General features: G+C 41.0%; 1 protein-coding gene and 1 non-coding gene across 2 annotated transcripts; both read left to right on the top strand.

Moving 5' to 3' along the window:
* Positions 1–771: 771 nt before the first annotated feature.
* LOC132635679 (uncharacterized) lies at positions 772–5,123 on the top strand. The gene is made up of 2 exons (XM_060352170.1): positions 772–1,088; positions 4,242–5,123. The coding sequence occupies exons 1-2, from the start codon at positions 878–880 to the stop codon at positions 4,898–4,900; spliced, it is 870 nt and encodes a 289-aa protein (XP_060208153.1). The 5' UTR covers positions 772–877; the 3' UTR covers positions 4,901–5,123.
* Positions 5,124–7,909: 2,786 nt separating this feature from the next.
* Positions 7,910–7,991, top strand: TRNAS-UGA (transfer RNA serine (anticodon UGA)). Its single transcript has one exon. It is a non-coding gene; the product is annotated as a tRNA-Ser (tRNA).
* Positions 7,992–26,403: the final 18,412 nt, after the last annotated feature.

Below are 26,403 nucleotides of genomic sequence, written 5' to 3'. Positions count from 1 at the left end.
AAGAAGCGGGGAGAGAGAAACAAGTCGAGGAATGGTTTAATGATTAAACTCACAGAGGTTTATGGATTATGTACACTGGTTGTATTAAAAACAGACGGAGACCAAACTTGATAAGTTTTAGGATAGAACCGATAGGTGTATATATTTAAGGAACATTTTAAACCTACGCTCATATATAAAGGACTATTTATGACATTTTATCTATTGTGGTATATAGTGGAAGTGGATATGCAATTTTCCCAAGTATTAGGGAGTGTAATAAATATAAAAGGCTTAATGCATATGCGGCCTCTTAAACTTGTTTTTTTTTTTTCTTTCCATTTTGACACCTCAGCTAAGTGTTGTTTCTATTGGACCCCCTGAACTCGTGCTCAAAGGTATCTATCAAACACAATCCGACTTACATAGTATTCCATCTTCAATGTAGCAACATGCTAAGATATACTCTAATTTAATTATGCCATCTTTTAGCTAAGATCAATAGTAATTAAGAGGGAAAAAAAGAGTATCTCTTAATTAAACTGGTAGTGGAAGAGCAGAACCGGCAGAAACCGACACATTCATGACCTAAAGAATAGCTTAACTCATGTCTAAAATATTACTCCACCTTCATTTTCCAATTTAATTTCTGCTTCTAATAATAATCAGTATTAGGGAGTTTGATAGACAGGATGAGTTCACGGGTTCAATAGGAACAACATAAATAAAATAAAAAAGACAAGTTTAGGAGGCCAATATGCATTAAGCCGTTATAAAAAGAAGAAGATTATAATAGGAACAGAAATGACAACGCAACTGGAATAAGAAAGAAATAAGTCGTTCCTCTCTGTCACAGATACGATCCTTTAATATTCTTTTATCTCGAGAGAGGGTAATTATGGCGACGAGCGGCAGAGATACACGACGACGTCGTATTGTAGAGCGCGGAAATGACAGATTAGCTCTAATTACGGGTCGGATCCCAACCCTAACATCTGAAACAGGATCGGATACAGGATCCGGATTAGGATCGGAAACTCGACATTCTCACACGGCATCTTGCCCTACATGGATTTCTCAAGATGATCATTATCATCAACCCTCTCCCGGTATTCTCCCCCTTCACTAATTTTATTGAGACGCCCTTATATTAATTCACATCAATTGCTTCTTAATTGTTTCCTACGGTTAGGGAAAATTACGCTCTATGTCTACTGAGAGAAAATATTTACGCAACGTAGCCCCATTTTGAGTTTGTCACCCGGTTTAGCACATATTTGTGTATAAACACCTTTTGTACACTTTTATACATGATTGATACATTATGTATTATGCTTTCCCCCCACCAGGTATAATGTTGTATAATATTGTATAAACTGAAAATATGGCTACGCGGCGTAATATTTTATGTCGGGCTGTATATATGTTCGATTGGGAAGTGATATTTGAATTTAAATTCTGTGTTTGTCTGTTTTGTTATCTAAAGTTTCTTGCTGGGAGGTATTATTTGCAGTTAATTAGTGTATTTTTTTCTTTTTTCAATTAGAATTTTGTGAGTTAATGGAAGTTTTGTGAAGCTTACGATTTAAGGAAGCAATGGAATTTTCTATGTATTTTTGATTGATATTTGTTGATGCTTGACCGGAAAGTAATATTTCAATTTGACGAAGAGGAATTATTTGCAGTTAATTGGTGGTTTACGTTGTTCTATTAGAATTTTGTGAGTTTATGGAAGTTTTTAGAAGCTTACAATTAAAGGAAGCACTAGAAATTGTATGCTCGGAAAAACAACTTTGATGTATTTGTGTGTGTATATATATTGGTTCCACTGTTTGCCTTGGAAAATGCGTGTCTGGGAAATGGTCCTATCAATTCTTAGGTCAAGGTGGTTTAAATCGATGAAGTATAGTGTTTTGTTATGTGTTCGTTTTTGTAGAAATGAAATTATTTTTTTGCACATCCGGTGAAATGGTGTTAACCTTACTTAGTTTATGTCCAATTTATTAGTTGGTAGGATGTCAATATTGAAAATTATACTCCTACCGTTGGTTGGAATGAGATTGAAATGGGTTGGTGCTATTAAAAGCCCTCGTTTTGTCGCTTAAAGCTGTGAAATGATGCGAAATTAGGAGTTACCGTTAAATGAGTAAAGCAATGCACTTTCAAACAATGATGCGCAAAATGATCCCAATGAGAAGTTGTTGGTTCTCTTAATCTAAATTTTGATTTCTTGGATTGATATATGTGTTGTTAGATATAGGATAGTGATATTAGTTTTAAAGATAGATAGTTTGAAAAAAATAAATTCAAAGTAGATAGTGAAATTAGTTATTTAAGTTACAATTTGATTATTGTAGGACTAAATTCAAGTATGTTTGATATTTTTTATTTTTTGTAATTGAGTGTTTCATGTCAATGAATCATGCGCTGTTACTTCTTGCTTTTCGTTTCAAGCCCCTTGGGCCTTTGCCGCTTCTTTTTGCTGTTTTAGCTTTTGAAAACACTGTTTTTTTTTTTTTTTTTTTTTTTTTTTTTACTCCTACCGGCTACCAATTGACATACAAAATTTTCGATATTCTCCAAGATAGTGCTAAAATGAGGACTTTCACAAGAGGAAATTTTTTATAAACAGGAAATATAATATGTTATACAATGTATTGCGCATATCTTGTTATTTTACTTCCATCCTTTCCAGATAACCTGATCTGTTAAGGGTCAATTTGGAAAGATTGGTGATTATTTACTTTTTTGGATAATGTATACAACTTAATAAGTACCAAAATATAGATTCTTTCACAGCAAACATACTAAAGAGATGTATAGAACACTATGGTCCAAGATAAATAAGTTTAATATAATGAAATACCTTACTTCGTAAAAAAAAGGTACATAAGTCTAATAATTGAGAAGCTAAAGTAGACATTCAGTTAGGGGTGGAGGAATATTTCCATTTTTTCAGTTTGATACTGATAAAGAGAGCTGATGGTAAGATTTCCCTTTATACTTACCTCTAAGGCTGGATAAATGAAGAAGAAGTATTGAAAATGCAGTTATGGTAGTATCCTTGATTCACAACTAGACTTGGAAGCAATTATAAACCATGGCATATTTGGAGGTTATGAAAGTCGGTATGCAGACCTCTTAAATTAGACAAATTATGACACTGATAAACAAAAAAACACAACAACAACAACAACAACCCAGTGAAATCCCACAACGTGGGGTCTGGGGAGGGTAGAGTGTACGCAGACCTTACTCCTACCAAGGTAGGATGGCTGTTTCCGAGAGACTAAACAAAAAAACACAAAAAAAAAAAAAAAAGAGAGAGAGAGAGAGAATGACAATGACCAGTCTCTTCAGCGATTTATTCTTGTTAATTTGTGTTCATTTTTCTTAATGACTTACTAAACACTTCTACTCTTGTTACTACTTTTTAATGGGGAAAGCTTTTTATTTCTTGCTTTAGAAGTCAAAAATCAAGGGCTTTTCCAAACTGTGCCTTGCTCTGGCAATCAGTAACTGTTGTATCTCCACCCTTGGAACAATATTTCCTTTAGATAACCCAACTTCCAAGTATTGAGGAGAAAGACCTTTACATCTGTGAACTTCCTTTACCTTAAAAGTCTTTCATTGATTTGATTTTAATGATTGTCAGATCCATGTCAGAAAGATCATCATTACAGCTAAAGAGAATGTAAACACCCTTCCGAACACCCCCCCCCCCCCCCCCCCCACAGTGCTTAGCAGCAGTTCCCTCACATTCCTACCACATCTTCCTTGTTAGTTTGGACTATAAACATGTCAATGAGTCTGCTAGAAGCCTCTGCTTAATCTGACAGCAAAATGTATGTCAAAGATCTTGGTTCCCACTTCCCAGTTCATTCTATAAATGAAATTTTTAACCGACAGTGGTACTCCCTGCCTCACTCTCGTGAGTCAGGAAATATTACCATAGCTTTTTGTTATAAAATGTAATTTTGTCCAATGTGAAGGGAAGACTGTGTGAGCTTGGCGAGAGCTAAATGTCAGTGCGCTTGTGTTATTAGTGTAATATTGTGTGGCGCTGTTTCTAGTGCCTGTGTTATAAGAGCTAGATTTACTATTGATAGATCCTAAACTTGCTACAGATATATCCATGTAAAGCATGACATTGGCACTCTTCCACGATCTTTTTGTTTCCCTTCTTGAGAGTGCTTATTATACCCTTTTTGATAAAGGAGAGTGCTTATTATGTTTGTCACTAATTTATTGCTACTTCACAGTTTCTATTAGTGGGAGTGAGACCTCTGGACCATTTTTGCCCGATAGTGACCGTGGAATTGAGTCTAGTGACCATGGTGATCCTGATGGCAAAAACAGAACTACTCCATTTATGCGAAAATGTGAGTCAAACGTTGAAACCTCAAGTGCACCTGCCTTGGATCTTGATGGCAAAGAGCAATTATTTCCGGATTCATTTCCTTTGAATCTTCCACGCCTTTCTGCTTCTGATGGGGGTCATTCTTTTAACTTGAAGAGCAACTATCACAATATTTTCGCCCCAAATAAAATAAGTTCTGCAATTGCAGCTTCTGAGAGTATTCGCTTCAACTTTTCCCTTGTGGCTGCCATTTTGGTTCTTGTGTCCTATAACAGCCACTTCTTCAAGGTGGTCATATTTTTCAGACCTCTTCTGCTACTGCTGTTGACCAACATATCAATTATTATTGCGCGCCTTCTCGCAGAAGAAGCAGGGTCCCAAAGGAATCAAAAAACAGCAGCAAACAGTATCCCTAGCGCTGGTGTGGTTGATCAAATTGGGAAAGCGCTGGAGCTTGGATTGTTATTACAAAACGTTATGGGTGCACTGTTCATGGATTGTAGTATCTACTCAATAACAGTCGTTTGTGGCCTTTCAGTAGTACAAAAGCTTGGCTGGTAAAGTTTTCCCTGGCTGGAGGATCGTAACAGCTGTATCATCTTAATAAGTTGTTTTGTCTCTTTTTTCCCTTTGTGTTCGCCTAGATTGTTTTGAGAAACATTTTGCTTCTTTTCACTCACTCCCCCACCCACAAAACCCCAATATTCAATTTTTGTAGCTTCCTCTGAATTGAACTTATGTAGTTGTTCTCAAGTTTCTAAAGCATTTTTCTGAGATTATGCCACATCAGAGCGAGAGATTTGCTGCATTCTTTACTTATGGGTTGATAGTTGTTCTATCAAAATGTAATGGCTGTGTGGAGAGGAGTGTTTAAATGGAAAAAGGGGTCAATTGGTTTTGCGGCTCTTGAGATTTTTTTTATTTTGTTTTATGTCAAATCTTCCAAGAGATCTCTACATTATTGTCAAAACGGCACTTTAATAGTGTTTTAAGTCACAGTCTTAAGTTGTTAATCACAAGAAATGATTTAGAGCCCGTTTGGATTGACTTATAAGTTGCTTATAAGCTGTTTTCAGCTTTTTTGAGTGTTTGACTGGTCAGCTTAAAGTCATTTTGTGCTTAAAATAAGCTCAAACAAATAATTGGGCCCATTTGACTTAGCTTATCTAAAGCAGTTTATAAGCTGAAAGCAGCTTATAAGCCAAAAAAAATAAGTTAGACTATCCCAATTTTTTTTTTTTAGCTTATCAGCTTATAGACATAAGCCCATCCAAACAGGCTCTTAACAGAGCTCTTTACAAATTGAATATCAGAAAATAACTCTACAGGTTTGGATTTTATTTTCAGATCAAGTGTAAAAATAAACATCTCTTGAAAATTTTGATACTAAATTGTAATGAATTACAAAACCAGATGACCCGCCACAATGATAGACAGGCCAAGCCGGCATATTAATTTGATCATCAAACCAATTTTCAATGTATTTGATTGCCGAATTTGGACGTGGAAGCTAATGAAGAGAGCCACAACAACCTTTTTTCCGGCCTCTTCTACAAGATTTTTAGCATTAGAATTTGTGGATTCTTTATGTTGCTTGGGATTGATTACACTTTGGGAAGTTTTTGTATTATGATAAGCTGAATATGTAGGAGCTTCACCTTTGTCTTCGTTTATAAGCCGAATAGCCACTGCCTTTTTGTATGGAAACTGACTTTTCACTTCTGTTTATTACAATCTACTCTTAGGGATTGTTTGGCAGGAGGTATTAGAGAAAATAATATTGTTATTAGCTTTGGTATTATTAAAGGGCATTTTACATAAATAGCAAACATTTAGGGGTTAAATAAGCTGCATAGCTAATGTTTCAATATTTACGTTCTGTAGCAAATCAGCCTAGCTCCCACATGTGTATTCAATTTTTTTTTTAGCTGTATTCATGAATACAATAATTTTTTTTCCAATTGTATTCATAAAATAACTATCTGTATTCATAAATTGACTTGTTGTATTCATGAATACAACGAGTAAAAATTGAATACATATACACCAATAATTGCTGTATTCGTTTTTTCCGCTGTATACAATTTTTTTCTGCTATATTCGTGAAACTCAGCTGTATTCATTTGTAGCTATTTTTTCACTGTATTCATGAAATAATTATCTATATTCATAAACGAGCTCGCTATATTGATGAATACAACGAGTAAAAACTGAATACATAAAAACATAGATACACAAAAAATTAATAAATACACTATAAAAAAATGAATACAATCTAAATGAATGACACAAAATGAATCTTATGAAATCATTGTTACAATCTAAATGAACTGAGATTACGTGCAGATCTGATTTCAATTTGCAGATCTAACATTGCAGCAAAAACTAGGGATCTTGTTTGTTAACATTGCAGATCTAACCTTGCAGCAAAGTATTTCCGTGCAGATCTGATTTCAATTTTTTTTTGTGGTTCGCCGAAGATGGCGTCTCCGGCGAGGTTGGCAGTGATGGTTTTTTTTCTCCGTCTCCGGAATCGGAAAAAATTCCGCCGGAGAAAGAAAGGGAAAAGGGGAAGGGGCTGGCAGTGACGGTGGTGAAGGGGCGCGGCATTTTGCCGGAGCTCCGGCGGTCGGTGGTGGCCGGCGGCGGAGCAGTGAGGAGAAGAGGGGGAGAGAGATGGGAGGGTTGGGTTGGAAGTGAATAGTTTGATGGGTATTCTATTTTGTGTGTGTATATATATATATATATATATATATATATATATATATAGTTACTAAATGTCATTAATATACAAATGTTTGCTACGAGAAGTAATTAAGTTAAACTATAGCTACTAAATGTCAATACCCACTGTATGTTTGTTATGTCATGTAGTTACTCCATTATTAAATTCCTTGTTTGGTAGCGTTTTCAGCCTAGGTATTAATTATACACCATGTTTAGTACTATTCTTATACATAGTAAACCATGGCATTAACAATACTAGTACTATTTATATTCTAATATATCCCATTCAGTACTATTTTAAAACTATGCGATGCATGTTATTTAATATAACAAACGAAACACTCAGCATTACTAATACACCCTATTTAGCACTATTTTGAAATTATGCAATACCTATTATTTAATATAACAAACGAAACACTCAGCATTACTAATACACCTTATTCAGTACCATTTATATACACCCTACCAAATGACCCCTTAAAGTTTTCTTCCGGCGAAGTTTCCAGTTAAAAAGAGAATCTATATGCTACTCATATTTTGTCCATTATATATCTTAAATTAATTTTAGAGGTTACATGTATTCAAGAGGAAGCCTGACAGTCTTGATCTTTAACCGTTTTAGTAACAAATGGCCTCCAACTAACTTTAGTGTTTTGCAATAAAGAAAAATTGGAAGCATTTGAGAAAATCATATAAAGAAGATCAAAACATTCGGAAAGTTGAAGTATTGACTTCCATAAGGAAGTATGTAAAGCAACAATTCTTTAAACGAATAAATGCAACAGTCGTTTCACAGTTTAAGATGAATTACACAGATAATGAATTTAACGTCACAACAATGTCGATATGTCCGAGTGGTTAAGGAGACAGACTTGAAATCTGTTGGGCTTCGCCCGCGCAGGTTCGAACCCTGCTGTCGACGAATTATATTTATTATCATATTATTTTGTGGTAGTTACAATTTCTTTTTGTCCAGGCAACTTCATCCTGCTTTCTGTATATTTTGCCGTGCCTTTGGTTTCCATTCATGGTTGTGCCAGAACTGTTGATCTTTTATTGTTGGATATAGTGGATTTTGAGGTAATTTCAATATGAATTGGTTGTATGTGAAGATTGTGATTTTGGCTTATTCCAAGCGTGCCTATTGTACTTTTGGGAGGAGCATGTAACTTGCCCTCGAACGATCGTTTTGTTATAAAAGCATGACGTATGGTGAGTCAATTGCTTATATGGTCACTCAACTTAAGAAAATTATCTATTAAAATCATCTTTTCTTTGTTCTTCATATGGTCATTGAAGTTTATGTATTTGCCTTATAAAGTAACAAGGGTCAAAAGTCACTTTAAAAATAAAAGAAAAAGAGCCAAAGTAGTCCCTTAAGTTTGAACTTTGAGTTTAAACATCCCATATTTTTTTAACATCGAAAAATGATAGTCCTGTTTATCTCGAATTTAGGTAATCAATTGAATTTGTATGTGAGGTGTAGGATATGTGGATAACTTTTAATCTATTTTTGGTTGATATGGTGCATATATGAACTCGTGTGTAAAGGTGAGTATATATATATGAATATATGTGTCAACAGCTTGAGCTAAGATGCAAATGTTGATGATTAAGCTAATATAATATTGAATGAAAGATCACAACTCCACATATTCGGATTAAAGAGAAGGAAAGATAGTGCTTTAATGTATTTTTTTGCTATTACAATATTCTAGATCTCAAGAAGCCCACCCTTGAAAGTAGGGAAATGCCCCCTATTTATAGTTTTGCCTGATGGGCCTTTTGTACAACATAGAGCCTTTTTAGAATAAAGAAAAACCCTAAAAGGATAAGGTTGGGCCGTATGGTCTGACACCCGTACGGTTGTCAGTACAATGTGACAGAACGGTCTTGACGCGTGGCAATTTCGTAACTGACTAACCGGACCAACAACCACGATTAACTCGGTCATGGAGAAACCGGACTAACGGCCACGATCAACTCGGTCATGGAGAAACCGGACTAATTGTGATGCAGAGTTTGGTCCGGAGATACCAGACCAAACAGATTTACTTCACTTTTCTCGGATCAGTCGCATCTGGTGCAATCTCCTCGGTCCGAAGGAAAGACTTCATTCTTGTGCGTGTTTCTTCCTACCCTTGGTCCCCGATCTTCACCGGTCTTGCATAGATCCGATTATTACCGTATACAGATAGTCCCCACACTTTTCGGACTGTAATTTTACCGGAGTAACGGGAAGTGGATGAGTCACAAGACCGGCGGTTCCATAAGCTCGTTCTTATCTTTTCATTTTGGCGGGAACAGTTATGTCACATCCCTCTGCCATCAGCCACGTGTCTCATCCCGAACGGCTGACTTCGGTAACCGCCATAACGCACGTCGTTTCAAATCACGTCTCATTAATTATGGGACACGTGGCACCCCCGGTTGGCCAACCTCTGCAACCGCTACAGTTACCATGTCTATATAAGGCCATTCACCCATTCATTTCATCATTTTCACCTCTTTCACCTCTGATCCCTTTTTCATCTCGTTCTATTTGCTTTGTTTCAACCATTTTAATCTACTCTTCTTAGGTGTTTTGATCGTGATCATTTCCTTCTCTTGCTTGTTTTGATCGTAAAAATAAGACAACTTTGCCAACTTCTTCATTGCTGTTCTTTGATCATAAGTGCTCTTTGCTTTCTCTTTCACTCGTCACTTTGAACTCTTCAACTACCCTTTCAATCTTTCTTTATTTTCCCGGTTTCATTTCCTACTTCAAATTCACCAATCTCCTTTTCCATATCTTCCAAATGTCTGCCAACACCGAAACTACCTCCCAGGATGTTCCCTCGTTTTCTTCTCAAGAAGCCGAGCTAACTTCACAACCCAAGGGAAAAAACGTCGTTGAGCCCACCGCTTTAGACATAGTACCATCCAAACCCAACTACAACAAAGAATTTGAAACTGAGAAGCCTTCTCCGATTGCTGATAGAGGGTTCGATGTAAGACGATATCCCTCGTCCATTACCGAGGATAAACTTGACCAGGTCCGGGCTGATTGCAGATGGGATAACCGTCCGGTGCAAGTGTTCGCCCCCGGGCCTGACGAGTCCATCACCGATCATAGGGAAGGTTTCTTGTATGTTTACACCTATCCCTTCACACTCAAGCTCAACCCCCCAATTGACCCGGTTATATTGGATATGTGCCGGACATACAACATGACCTTGGCCCAGATTGGTCCGATAATCTGGAGGACCGTGGCCTGCCTCCGGATGTTGGCCAACAATATAAAAAGGGAATTTACGATAACACATTTCATCTGTTTGTATTCCCCGAGGTTGTTCCGAGGGGGTGTGATAAAGCTCGCCAAGCGAGGCTGAAATCCGATCTTTTCGAAGATGGACGAAGACAGAGATCGAGGTTGGCTAGAACGCTATGTCCGGGTGAGGACCGCAGACATTATTCCGGTCAACTATATGCCCTTCCCGGAGAGGTGGAATGATAATCGTAAGTTTCTCAGCTCTTCATTCAATACCTATCCTCGGATGCTTTGTCAAACACTTGCTCCCTTGAATTAATACGATTTTCCCCCGCTTTCTTTATATCAGCAGTGGCATGGATACCTCCGTCTGTCCGGAACATGAACGAATGGGTCAGGTTAATCCTTAGCCAACACACCCATGAGGCACGGACATGGGGGAACCTGTCACGTGGCCGATGGGTTGCTCAAAACCACGGTAATACTCTGCTTGAGTTGGAATATATCGTATCTTCTACCCTTTTTTTTTTATATATATAATCTCTTCGGTATTCAGGTTTACCCAGAGGCTCGGTGGAGCCAAGACCGGAGCTAGTAGCCAAACCAGCTGTGCCGGTACCTGAATTTGATTCAGCGGGGACATCCCGTATTATTGGTGCTGCCAATAAAAGGCGGAAAAAGCCCTCGGACAAAGGGCAGAAATCGAAGAAGAGGGAAAGAAGTGTCGTCCGGACTCTAAGGGACGAAGCAGAGCCCGATTTCCTTGTTCGGAGGGTCGGTGTGACCCCCTCCGTTGCTTCTGTTCCGGAGGAGGAAACCACCAATCCGTCATTTCCTTCAGCCGGGGAAGGACCGTCAGCTCTGGCTTTGCACACAGGTGGGGAAGAAGTTCTTTACCCGACTCCTCTAAGGTCAATTGAATATGTTGACATTTCAGGTGATGCTTCATCTGAGGAGACCCCCTTGCAAAGGACTAGAAGATCCGGGCATGCGTCAACTGTTGAGACTGAATAAAGTGCTGAGCCGGTCCCTGAGACCGAGGCTCTAATGATGCCCCAGCTGCAACATCCGAGGTACCTACCCCTACCGAGATCGCTGAGGCTGCTCCAACTTCTCCTGCGCCGAGGTTAGATAACTTCGATGATATGTTCTCAGATACCCCACCTGCAACCGGGGAGGCAACCGGTTTCAGACATCTCCCTATCCCACGAGTCACAAGGGCAGCTAACCGGTCCACCAAAACTGGTTCAAGGGAAAGCCTTGTACGCATCTTTCTGGCCCCGAGCGTGGAACCGAAGAGGACAAGGTCGGCCGTGATTACTGTCCCCGAGGATTGTAGCTTCTTGTCCCGTCCCGTGGGAATTGCAAGCTACCTGAGGCCCCTAATATCGAACTCGGACAAGTGGAATATGGCCGAAGTCCCCTGGCAGAGTCTTATTAACGAAGGCATGCATGCGGGCAACCGAGTAAGCTTATCAGTCGGTCCTTCCATAATTTAATGTGAATTTTAGCTTCTTATTTATCCAATTTTAACTTCTTGTTTCTTTTACAAAGTGTGGTGCTCGTCAATGAGGCCTTCATCCGCGCTCAGCAAGAGGTTGACGACCTTAAAGGCCAGCTGGATGCCCAGGGTCGGGAAACGGAGAAGTTTCAACACCTTTTGCAAATGAAGGAGGATCAATTGAACCGAGCAACTGCCCTTTCCAACCTTCAACCCGAGCTCGAAGCAACGAAGGCCGAAAATCTTCGGTTGAAGAATGAGTTGGCCGGAATGGTTGAAAAGAACCTGCTCCTGGAAGCGGACAAGGTCGTCCTTGGCTAAGATAACGCTCGTTTTTCTTTGAGGCTCGGTGAACCCGAGGCCACTATCTTTCAACTTCGGAGGGAGCTTGACTCGGTCAAGACCGATGCCGTGAACATGGCCGAGAGGCATAAGTTGCTTGAATCCGAGAATGCTGAGTATAAGAACAAGGTAAGGGTATTCGAGCGGATAGCCGAGGATAGGGCCCGGATATGCGACGAGCTCAAAACCAAATTCGAGGAGACAGCCGAGGCCAATGACATTCTCAAAGCCGAGCTCGAGTCGGATACTCAAGTCCAAAGGATCCTCGATGAAGAGCGAGCGGAATTAGTGGCCAAACTGGCCCAGGCTGAGGCCGATTTGGCAGAAGCCCTTAAGAATGTGGAGGCTGCCGAGGCTCATACCATGATTGCGGTGGAGTATGAACGGCGGAAGTCCCGGAGGGACATCCTTGAGCAAGCCTAACAAGGTTTTGGGGACCTCCCGGCCCTGATACTTGAAGCCAGAAAGACCGAGGAAGAAGCCAAGAGGGCCATCCGAATCGCGTTAGGCATTTTAGGGCCGATATTTTTCGACAGTTTCACTTATCGTGGATTAGGTTCGGACACCTGAACCCTGCCTTAGAAAATTATGATATAGCAGTCCCCATTCGGGGGTGTTTAAAGATTTTGGCTTGGTTCAATGCGACCTTGTTGCCTTTGTCGAATTTCGACTATAGTCCCCGGTGTACGGTATTTGGATAAAATGATGCCGAATTTCGGCGGTAATCACCGAGGGTAGGTGTTTAACAAGAAGACATATCCGAAATGCAACAATCTGAATTTTTAATAATCTTTATATTGCAAGTATTTGCACGTACAAGACATGAAGACTTTGTCCGTTTCTGTCACGACCCGTCTAGAGGGCCGTGACGAGCGCTCGGTGCTAGCCCACCCGGGCACCCCTTGGCTTACACTTACACTTACATCTAGGTGAGACACATAATAAAACATATACATATGTACTCATCCAGCATGCTAGTACCATTGGACAACTATAACTCTTATATCAACCTTGGCATCTGTGTCATACCCAAGTACATAAGCCGACAAGGCTAACAAAATGATGTACAAAATATAGGCCGACGAGGCCAAACATATCTAACTATATACACATGTCTACGAGCCTCTATCTTTATAGGCTTACTCGTCATACGAGGAACTTAGTACAATCGTAGCGTATCAAGAATCGTGAGCTTACAAGCTCGGAAGATCAAATCATTTGAAAGATATCATAATCTTATAGAAGATTTAGACGTTTGGCCAAAGAACCATGCCTTATGAAAGAAGGGTTAGCCTTACATACCTTTCCGTTCAACTATTTACCACTTGCACGTTCTCCTTCAACGCTCGCGTTTCTACCTTCATTAAGGTCATACCATCATTAGAAATCGATAGCTAGCATACATGACTGAAACTAAAGAAAATCGGACAGCACCTCCTTTATTTATACGACATTACTCCATAGCGTATATCCACTCCCAACGTCAATAATACATTCACAATATTATAACGATAGTCATTATTCATCCATATTATCCATATTTCTAGACTTACTTTCAATCACCCATATCCATGACCATAACACACGACGACGTCCATTCACATACATTGCTCATCTCATGTTCTCAACATCATTTATAACATATTTACATCACAACCCATCAAGAATCATAACTCAATTCAAGCTATTTCTCAAAATGGCACTATTCCACATTCATGACCCATTTTTGTATACCCTTTTACAATCCAAGTATTTCAACTCTCAAATACCTTAAACAACATAGAAATATCATAAATCTTACCTTAGATGTCGTAGGATCAAGCCTTGGTTGATAATACTCCACTTGGGAAAAAACCCTAATTCACCTCCATTGGGATTTCTTGACTTGAATGATCTTTAATGAGTTTCATACACTTGATTCTCTTGAATTCTTGATATTGATATTTGATTTCCTTTGTTTTCTTGTAGATGAAGAGTGGAGAATATTCTAGAGGTTTCTAGAGAGAAGTGGCGTGGAAATGAAATGAATTAATGAGCTTGGGTCTCCTTTTTAATGACTTAAAATCTGATTTGAAATGAACAGTAGTTGAAAGTGCAACAGTGGTCGTAAACTCAGTTTACGGTCCGTATTCCAGTTTACGGTCCGTATTGTGTGGGCGTATTAAAGGATGACAGAACCAGAAAGTCAGGCTGAGGACATGGTGGTTTACGAACTCACTTTACGGTCCGTATTCCAGTTTACGGTCCGTATTTCAAGTCGTCTTTAACCATTCGAGCATTAGACAGAAAGTTGAAGTTTTGGGACTTGAAATACGATATGGCAGTTTACGGCCCGTAAACTAATTTACGGTCCGTATTTTATTTTACGATCGACTGGGTCGAAGTGCAAATCTGCAGCTTTCACGTCTTCAGAACCTAAAATTAGTCATTATGGAGCATAACCTATCTCTTATTGCAATTGCCTTTGGAATCTTACTTAGGGTCGTCAAACGTCGTTCCCTTCTTATTAAAACATCGTATACGCTATGCCCTTTGTTAGCCTATCTACTGTACGTTCGTGGGGAAATTTTGAAGGTGTAACATTCTTCCCCCTTTTGGAACATTCGTCCTCGAATGTTAAAAACTCGGGATCCTGCGAAAATTTCGCTATAGTTTCCCCTGTAATTTGGCACTACCAACCTGTCACAACAACCCATAATATCATCGCCTCACATGGCTACGTCACAATATCAACATATCTATGGCCACACACGATCAAAAGCATGAAAAGTAAGCATATATACCTTATATCGTTGGTGTTTCATCTTGAATCTCTCCTGGGGGTTGAAATAAATGCGGGTACGTGGATTTTATCTTCTCTTCCGCCTCCCAAGTCATTTCTTCCCGGTTGTTGTTTAGCCATAAGACCTTGACTGAGGCTACTTCCTTATTTCGAAGTCTTCGCACTTGCCTGTCTAGAATAGCAATAGGCACTTCTTCATAAGTTAGCTTTTCTGTTATTTGCACATCATCTATCGAGACAATCTTTGTAGGATATCCAACACACTTGCGGAGCATCGAAACATGGAAGACTATATGGACTGATTCAAGCTCCGAAGGCAAGTCCATTTCATAGGCTACCTGACCCACCTTGCGGATAATTTTATAGGGTCCAACGTATCTTGGACTTAACTTCCCTTTCTTGCCAAATCTCATCACCCCTTTCATTGGTGACACTTTAAAAAATACCCAATCATCGACCTGAAATTCCAAGTCTCGTCGGCGATTATCCGCATAGGACTTTTGGCGACTTTGGGCTGTCAGCAATCGATCTCGGATCACCTTAACTTTTTCTACCGCTTGCTGAATCAATTCGGGGCCTACTAGCTGTACTTCTCCTATTTCAAACCATCCAATTAGAGACCTGCACTTTCTTCCATATAAAGCTTCATACGGGGCCATTTGGATACTGGAATGATAACTATTGTTGTATGCAAACTCAATAAGGGGTAAGTGATCATCCCAATTACCACCGAAATCCAACACACATGCTCGCAACATATCTTCTAAGGTATGGATAGTACGCTCGGCCTGCCCATCCGTCTGCGGATGAAAAGCCGTGCTAAGCTTCACTTGGGTGCCTAGGCCCTCTTGAAAGGACTTCCAGAACTTGGATGTAAACTGTGCTCCTCTATCTGTGATAATAGATAATGGTATACCATGGAGTCGCATAATTGCTTTGAGATATAACCTCGCACAGTATTCCGCTGAGTACGTGGTTCTCACTGGAAGAAAATGGGCTGCTTTCGTCAATCTATCCACGATCACCCATATAGAATCATACTTGCCACGGGAACGAGGTAATCCCACAATAAAATCCATGTTGATTACTTCCCATTTCTAAGTAGGGATCTCCATTGCTTGCGATAAGCCTCTTGGCTTTTGATGTTCAATTTTTACTTGTTGGCAATTTGGACACTATGCTACAAATTCCGCTATGTCTCTCTTCATGCCATCCCACCAATATATTAACTTGAGATCATGGTACATTTTGGTGGCACCCGGGTGAATAGAATACCGAGAACAATGTGCTTCTTCTAGAATTTGTCGGCGCAGTTCCGCCACATTCGGCACACATAGCCTGCTTCGATATTTAAGAATTCCATCCATAGAAACTTCAAATGAAGACTTTTCTTTTCCATGAGATGTGTCTCTGTAATGACACAATTTAGGATATTCATATTGCCGTTCTTTCACTTCCATGTCCAAGGACGAAATTGTGGGATCATTGATACTAACCCCCACATTACCCGAATCCATTACATGTATTCCAAGATTAGCTAGTTGGTGGAGCTCATGAGCCATCCCTTTCTTGTCCGGAAGGACTTCACATAAACTGCCCATTGATCGGCGGCTAAGCGCATCGGCTACTACATTCGCTTTTCCGGGGTGGTACAAAATGTTCACATCATAATTTTTTAACAATTCTAACCACCGCCTCTGCCGCAGGTTCAACTCCTTCTGCTTGAAAATGTACTGAAGACTCTTATGATCTGTATAGATATCAACATGGACACCATATAAATAATGTCTCCATATCTTTAATGCGTGAACCACTGCAGCCAATTCTAGATCATGGGTTGGATAATTCTTCTCGTGTTTCTGCAATTGCCTAGAAGCATACGCAACTACCTTACCACGTTGCATCAATACACATCCTAGCGCAACACCTGAAGCATCGCAATAAACAACATATCCTTCTAATCCCTCTGGAAGTGTCAAGACTGGGGCGGAAGTCAATCTATCTTTCAACTCTTGGAAGCTACGTTCACAAGCATCTGTCCACTGAAACTTTGCTGATTTCTGGGTCAACTTTGTGAGTGGTACAGAAATAGAAGAAAAGCTCTCAACGAATCTCTTGTAATAACCTGCTAAGCCCAGAAAGCTGCGAACCTCCGTAGGAGTTGTGGGCCTTGGCCAAGTCTTCACGGCCTCAATCTTTTGACTATCCACTCGAATACCATCGGCTGCAACAATGTGCCCCAGAAATGCCACTGAGTTCAACCAAAACTCGCACTTGGAGAATTTAGCAAACAACTCTCGAGTTCGAAGAACTCCAAGGACAGTACGCAAATGATCCGCATGTTATGCCTCGGATCTAGAATACACCAAGATATCATCGATGAATATAATCACAAATAAATCCAGGAAGGGCTTGAACACATTGTTCATCAAATCCATAAACACTGCCAGTGCATTAGTTAGCCCAAAAGACATTACCCGGAACTCAAAATGACCATATCTTGTTCTGAAAGCTGTCTTAGGGATATCTTTTTCCCTTACTCTCACTTGGTGATACCCGGACCTCAAATCAATCTTTGAAAACCATTTGGCGCCTTGCAATTGATCAAATAAGTCATCAATCCTCGGAAGAGGATATTTGTTCTTAATCGTCATCTTATTCAATTGCCGATAATCAATGCACATTCTCAAGGAGCCATCTTTCTTTCGGATGAACCATATGGGTGCTCCCCACGGGGACAAACTAGGCCTAATAAAGCCTTTATCAAGCAAGTCTTTCAACTGCCCCTTCAACTCTTTCAATTCTGCGGGAGCCATTCTATAAGGAGGAATAGATATAGGCTTAGTTCCTGGCAACACATCAATAGCAAAATCAATCTCCAGCTCGGGAGGAAGGCCTGGGAGCTCTTCCGGGAAAACATCCGGAAATTCATTCACCACGGGGACTGACTGAAGAGTTCGCGATTCAGCTACTACATCCTGAACCCGAACTAGATGATAAATGCATCCTTTCGTGATCATTTTCCTTGCCTTTAGATAGGAAATAAACCTACCTTTTGGTGACGCCGTATTCCCTTTCCATTCTAAAAATGGTTCTCCCGGAAATTGGAAACGAACCATTTTCATTCTACAATCAACATTGGCATAGCAAGAAGCCAACCAATCCATGCCCATAATAACATCAAAGTCTACCATTTGTAACTCATGCAAGTCAATTATGGTACGACGATCACAAATCACAATTACACAATTTCTATACACTCGGCTAGCTATTACTGATTCACCCACGGGCGTAGATACCTCAAAAGGTTTGATCGACTCCGGTTCGACTCTAAATCGACCCACAATATATGGAGTAACATATGACAATGTGGAACCTGGATCAATCAAAGCATATACATCATGAGAAAATACCGATAATATACCTGTGACCACATCAGGAGAAGACTCAAGATCTTGGCGTCCAGCCAAAGCATAAAAACGGTGCTGAGGACCGCTAGAACTGAGAACTCTCCCTCTGCCTCTACCATGGCCGACTGGCGCCTGTGATCCTGGCCCCATAGGGCGTACAGATGCTGAAGATCCGGCTACCGACCCTGAAGGCTGGGTCCTACCTCTACCATGAACTGAGGGGAAATCACACATAATATGGCCTGGTCGACCATATGAATAGCAAACATCTGAACCCAATCGGCATCGACCCCAATGCAACTTCCCACACTGGGAATATCGTGGTACGGGTGGCCTTGACTGACATGAATCATCTCTGAACTGAGACCCCAAATAACTCTGACTCGGCCCGGAACAAGTAGATCTATCGAATCTCTGGCCGAAAAATCGTGGAGGTGCGCTGGTCATAGAATAGCCTGAATGCCTGGAAAACTGCTGCCTGTGCCCACCTCTGAACTCGCTCATCGTACCCGAAGATCTGGCCCTCTTGCCATGTACCCTATCATGCTCGCGCTTACTTCTTTGCTGTTGCAGACTTTCTTCTAAGTTCTGAGCATGATCCTGAATGCGTGCAATATCCATATTGTCCTGAAGAGACGCAGTCAAGAACCTATCCATCAAATGCAGCCCTAGGCCCTTCACGAATCGGTGTAGTCTGTCACCCATATCCGCTACCATGGCCGAAGCATACCTAGACAAAGAATTAAAGCGGAGACTATACTCTAGAGCACTCCGGAGGCATATAATGTCAAGGGAAAGCATCAACAAACTCTTGCCATACCGGGGGAGGTGCATTGGCTCCCCGTGAAGCCATCCAAACCGTGTACCATTGGATCGAGACATCTCTCAATCTATACGACAATAACTCCACCGAGTCGGTGTTCGAAGCAAGTATCAATCGAAGCGTCCTCAACATACCATCAATGAAGTCGTGAGGGTCCTCCTCCGGCTTTGGCCCAAAGAATTTCAGAGGGTTTAAGGTAATGACGTCACAGGCCCTTGTACTAACAACCCTGTCACCTTTCCCCGCACTTTGCTGCTGAGTCTGGGCAGCCACCAATTGAGTAAGTAAATGTATGGCCTCTTTTACATCTTGGCCTGAAGCATCCGGTGGAGGAGCCGGAGGTGCTGGAGCTGGGGCTGAGGCTCCCTCACGCTCCTCTAATATAGGTACTGAATGGGAGGACTGAGATTGAGCCGCACTCTGGGACTCACTTTCCTCTACTACCGGTGGCGGTGCTCTTTCAGCCCACTTTTTTGGCACCGTCTTGCTCCTTTGGGCTGCTGTAGCCTTTCTCTTTAAAGGCATTTCTGAAATACACAACACACAGTTAAGGAACAGGAAATTCTTATACCGTAGCTCTATCGCACGATTCTTATGATGAAAGAAGGTCAATCATTCCTAAAATGTCCGCAACCTCTTGTTTATAAGTGTGGCACGCAACACACCCATAACCAAGACTCTACTAGACACGGCTCGTAGACACACCCTAGGACTGAACTGCTCTGATACCATTTTTGTCACAACCTGTCTAGAGGGCCGCGACGAGCGCCCGGTGCTAGCCCACCCGGGCACCCCTTGGCTTACACTTACACTTACATCTAGGTGAGCCACATAATAAAACATATACATATATACTTATCTAGCATGCTAGTCCCATTGGACAACTATAACTCTTATATCAACCTTAGCATCTGTGCCATACCCAAGTACATAAGCCGACAAGGCTAACAAAATGATGTCAAAAATATAGGCCGACGAGGCCAAACATATCTAACTATATACACATGTCTACGAGCCTCTAAGGAGAGTATAACATATCATATTAGCGGGACAGGACCCCACTATGCCCATAATTATGTACACGAAAGAATAAGTACCCAAAAGCTATGGCTCCGAATGAAATGGAGCTTTGCTATGTAGTCCCTGGGAATATAGCTATGGATCAATCTGTCGCCCTGTGCACCTGCGGGCATGACGCAGCGTCCACAAACAAAAGGACGTCAGTACGAAGAATGTACTGAGTATGTAAAGCATGATCAATATCAATGTAGAAGCATAATAAGCAACCTGAAAGATAACACAGGATGAGAGATAGTAATATCATCGTCATAAGCACTTACTTGCCTTTCATAGGGACTTTCCATTTCTAATGCGTATTTGTGTACATATATCCATATCCGTATCCGTTCCATATTTGTACTCATATTCGTATACATACCCTTATTCACATTCATATCGTATCATATTTGTATCCATACTCGTGTCTATATCATATACATAGCATATCCGACCATGCAGGATCGGTGTTTCATACATACTTGGCCAACTAAGGCTGAAGGTTACACATATCTGGCCCTACCAAGGCTTCAGGGTTACCCGTACCATCTGTAGAGGTGTGCGCGCGTTACATAATCATATATATATTTACTTACATATCCTACCCGGCCTCATAAGCTCGGAGTTCCATAATAGTCATACATAGATACATATACATACTAGCTCATAAGCATCCTTACTATTATAATTACTATCATCATCGTCATCGTTATCGTCATCGCTATTACCATCATAGTTGTCATCCATATCATTTTCACTATTATCGTCATTCATCACATCTATCTTTATAGGCTTACTCGTCATACGAGAAACTTAGTACAATCGTAGCGTATCAAGAATCGTGAGCTTACAAGCTCGGAAGATCAAATCATTTGAAAGATATCATAATCTTATAGAAGATTTAGACGTTTGGCCAAAGAACCATGCCTTATGAAAGAAGGGTTAGCCTTACATACCTTTCCGTTCAACTATTTACCACTTGCACGTTCTCCTTCAACGCTCGCGTTTCTACCTTCATTAAGGTCATACCATCATTAGAAATCGATAGCTAGCATACATGACTGAAACTAAAGAAAATCGGACAACACCTCCTTTATTTATACGACATTCCTCCATAGCGTATATCCACTCCCAACGTCAATAATACATTCACAATATTATAACGATAGTCATTATTCATCCACATTATCCATATTTCTAGACTTACTTTCAATCACCCATATCCATGACCATAACACACGACGACGTCCATTCACATACATTGCTCATCTCATGTTCTCAACATCATTTATAACATATTTACATCATAACCCATCAAGAATCATAACTCAATTCAAGCTATTTCTCAAAATGGCACTATTCCACATTCATGATCCATTTTTCTATACCCTTCTACAATCCAAGTATTTCAACTCTCAAATACCTTAAACAACATAGAAATATCATAAATCTTACCTTAGATGTCGTAAGATCAAGCCTTGGTTGATAATACTCCACTTGGGCAAAAACCCTAATTCACCTCCATTGGGATTTCTTGACTTGAATGATCTTTAATGAGTTTCATACACTTGATTCTCTTGAATTCTTGATATTGATCTTTTATTTCCTTTGTTTTCTTGTAGATGAAGAGTGGAGAATATTCTAGAGGTTTCTAGAGAGAAGTGGTGTGGAAATGAAATGAATTAATGAGCTTGGGTCTCCTTTTTAATGACTTAAAATCTGATTTGAAATGAACAGTAGTTGAAAGTGCAACAGTGGTCGTAAACTCAGTTTACGGTACGTATTCCAGTTTACGGTCCGTAAACTACTTTACGGTCCGTATTTCATTTTACGATCGACTGGGCCGAAGTGCAAATCTACAACTTTCACGTCTTCAGAACCTATAATTAGTCATTATGGAGCATAACCTATCTCTTATTGCAATTGCCTTTGGAATCTTACTTAGGGTCGTCAAACGTCGTTCCCTTCTTATTAAAACATCGTATACGCTATGCCCTTTGTTAGCCTATCCACTGTACGTTCGCGAGGAAATTTTCAAGGTGTAACAGTTTCCTTCTGTTTTTGCCGTAGCAAATACTAAATGGACACGATTCATTTTGATCGTTTGGTCCTTACATCAAAACCTAATAGAGAAGGTCCGGTTTTGGACGAAGACTTCCTCGGGGTAATGTCCATCGACGTTGTCCTGCTTTGTTGAGCTGCTTCGTTTTCTATTCATCGAGGTAAGCCTCGATGTGGTAAGCCTTGATGTGGGTATAGTAGTCCCCTAGTGTTTATCCGAGCTGCATGGTCGGGTGAGCACTATCAAGTCCCTACTCGTAGGGTATACCCCCGAGTTTCCGGACACTTGTCCTCATTTTTATCAAGTAACTCGTTGTACTTGTTTCCTCATTAAAAACCTTGTCGGAAAACCCATTTTGGGACAAAACGTACTAAGGAAAAGAGTGCAACACGTGTTTTCAGACCTAGCACCTAACTTCATCCGGTACTCGATTTCCTGCAAAAAAGGAAAGATTAACAAAAAATAAACTCAAGGATAGATGTCCATACCTTAGCAATAATATCTTTTCAAATGAGCCACATTCCAATTATTGCGCAACCGTTGTCCGTCCATGGATTCTAGTTGATACGACCCTTTGCCCGTTACTCTGGTTATCTTGTACGGCCTTTCCCAGTTCGGACCCAACTTTTCATCGTTGGGATTCTTGGTGTTCAAAGTAACTTTCCGGAGCACCAAGTCCCCTACTTGGAAATGTCAAAAATTGTCCCTCCGGTTATAGTACCTTTCCATTCTATGTTTCTGAGCTGCAATATGGACCAACGCGTTTTCGCGAAATTCATCCGTGAGGTCGAGTTTTTTGGCCATGGCCTCCTCGTTTGACTCATCGGTGGTGTATCTAAATCGGAGACTCGATTCACCAACTTCTACGGGGATGACGGCTTCGTCCCGGTAGACAAACGAGAAAGGCGTTTCTCCCGTGCTTGATTTCGATGTGGTTCTATAATCCCACAACACCTCCAGTAGCATTTTCCTCCAGTGATGCTTCGATGTTTCAAGTATTTTCCTTAGATTTTGAATTATTATTTTATTCGTGGATTCTGCCTGTCCGTTTGCACTTGGGTGATATGGAGTTGATGCAATTTTCTTGATCTTCAACCCTTTGAGAAAATCATTGACTTTGCTGCCAATGAATTGAGGACCGTTATCACAAATGATCTTGGCCGGGATGCCGAAACGACAAATAATGTGGTCCCATATGAAGTCAATAACCTCCTTTTCTCTAATCTTTTCGAAGGCCTGTGCTTCAACCCATTTGGAGAAATTTTCAGTCATAAACAAAATAAATCGGGCCTTACCGGTGCCCATGACATAGGACCAACAATGTCCATTCCCCACTTCATGAAGGGCCGAGGTGACATCACCGAATGTAACAACTCCTCGAGCTGATGAATCATCGGGGCATGCCTTTGACACCCATCATATTTCCGGACAAAATTCTTCGAATCTTCGTCCATCCGGTTCCAGTAATAACCGGCTTTGATAATTTTCCAAACTAAAGCTTCTGCACCGGAGTGATTACCGCAGGTCCCCTCGTGGACTTCTCTCATCACATAGTCGGTTTCTCCGGGACCTAAACATTTGGCCAGGGGCCCGAAGAAATACCATCGACACAATTGGCCGTCTATTAAGCAGAACTGCGCTGCTTTTGTCCTTAGTGACCGTGATTCTTTTGGGGCACTTGGGAGCTTTCCATCTTGCAAGTAGTCGATGTATTTGTTGCGCCAATCCCAAGTTAGACCCATCGTGTTTATTTAAGTATGCCCATTTTCTACCGCCGAATTCGTGAACTGTACTATAGTGCCGAGGTTGATTTCTTCCCCATCGATTGAGGAGCCCAAATTGGCCAATGCGTCGGCTTAGCTGTTCTGCTCCCTGGGTACATGCTGCATGGTCCACTCTTTAAACCGGTGTAGTATCACTTGGATTTTCTCCAGATTCCTTTGCATTCGTTTATCCTTAACCTCGAATACGCCATTTATTTGGTTAACGACCAAGAGGGAGTCACATTTTGCTTCAATTGCTTGGGCCCCTATACTCCGAGCTAATTCCAAACCTGCAATCATAGCCTCATACTCGGCTTCATTGTTAGTCAATTTAATAGTTCTAATTGACTGTCTAATGGCATCCCCAGCGGGGGTTTTAAGGACGATGCCTAGCCCGGAACCTTTGAGGTTCGAGGCCCCGTCCGTGTGCAAAGTCCAAATACCTGAAGCCTTCCTCGAGGTTAGCAGAAGTTCTTTCTCAACCTCGGGGATCATTGCCGGGGTAAAATCTGCCACAAAATCGGTTGAGATTTGGGACTTAATGGCCGTCCGGGGTTTATATTTGATATCATATCCGCTTATTTCTATGGCTCATTTGGTCAGTCTACCCGACTATTTCGGTTTATGCATGATGTTCTTTAGAGGATACGTACTACACATATCGGATGGCATTGAAAGTAAGGTTTGAGCTTTCTTGAAGCACTTACCAATGCCAATGCCATCCTTTCGAGGTGGGGATAACGGGTCTCCGCATCTCCTAAAGTTCTACTCACATAATATATAGTAAATTGCGTACCTGATTCTTCTCGGACCAAAACAGCACTTACCGCTACCTCGGATACGGCAAGGTGGAGAAACAACTGCTCATCTGCCTTCGGTGTGTACAGCAGAGGCGGGCTGGACAAGTATATTTTCAATTCCTGCAAGGCTCTTTGGCATTCGGGTGTCCAAATGAAGTCATTCTTCTTCCTTAATAAGGAGAAGAAACGGTGACTTTTATCCGAGGATCTCGATATGAACTGACTCAGCGCTGCTATCCTTCCGGTGAGCCTTTGCACTCCTTTGACGTAGTTTACCACCTCAATATCCTTGATGGCTTTGATCTTGTCCGGGTTAATTTCAATTCCGCGGTTGGACACCATGAAACCCAAGAACTTGCCCGACCGGACACCGAAGGCACATTTCTCCGGGTTAAGCTTCATGTTGTATTTACGGAGTACATCGAAAGTTTCTTGCAAATGTTTTAAATGGTCCTCTGTTTCCAGGGACTTGACTACTATGTCATCAATATAAACTTCCATTGTTTTCCCTATCTGTTCTTCGAACATCCCATTAACTAGGCGTTGGTAAGTTGCACTGGCATTTTTTAATCCGAAAGGCATGACATTGTAACAGTAAGTCCCGTACAGGTTAATAAAGGATTTTTCTCTTGATCCTCCGGGTGCATCCGGATTTGGTTATACCCGGAGTAAGCGTCGAGAAAACTCAACATCTCATGCCCGGCCGTCGCATCGATCATTCTATCGATGTGAGGCATCGGAAATGAATCCTTCGGACTTGCTTTGTTTAAATCCTTATAATCAACACACATTCTAAATTTATTACCTTTTTTCGGCACTACCACTACGTTGGCTAACCAGTCCGGGTATTTTACCTCCCGGATAGAGCCTATTTTCAAAAGCTTTGTTACCTCATCCTTTACGAAGGCGTGCTTCGGCCCTTCCATAGGCCTCCTCTTTTGCTTCACCGGGGAAATCTCCCGTCAAGGCTAAGTTTGTACGTCGTCACTTCCGGTGGCACACCTGTCATATCTATATGGGACCACGCGAAACAATCGGCATTAGCTTGAAGAAACCTAACTAACTTGTTCCTGAGCTACGAGGTTAACCCCGTGCCCAGGTATACCTTTCTATCTGATAGATATTCGAACAAGATGACTTGCTCCAGCTCCTCTACTGTAGACTTTGTTGCATCCGAGTCATTCGACAAGACGAATTATCTGGGTACACCGAAATCATCCTCTTGCTCCTTATTTGATGCTCCCTTTATCTCATTGACGTATTATTATTATTTATGCCTCTCATACTCAGTACAATGTTCGTACTGACGTCCGTTTTCTTTGGACGCTGTGTTCATGCCCGCAGATAGACAGGGAGGTGATCTTGATCTAGACTCGTAGGTGCTAGTAGCCGATTTGGGAGCACTCCATTCCTCCAGAGGTGCTTTGATTATTCTTTTGTGCACATATATGCATATTTTGGGCACGACAGGGTCCTGTCCCGTCTCCATGTCTAGCACTCTAGTAGAGGCTCGTAGATATGCAGTGTGGGTTATATGGTCTCACA

The sequence above is a fragment of the Lycium barbarum genome, chromosome 4 (assembly GCF_019175385.1).
Source record: "Lycium barbarum isolate Lr01 chromosome 4, ASM1917538v2, whole genome shotgun sequence".
NCBI lineage: Eukaryota > Viridiplantae > Streptophyta > Magnoliopsida > Solanales > Solanaceae > Lycium > Lycium barbarum.
Note: the sequence above shows the minus strand (reverse complement) of the source record. Positions and strands in the feature narration are given on the sequence as shown.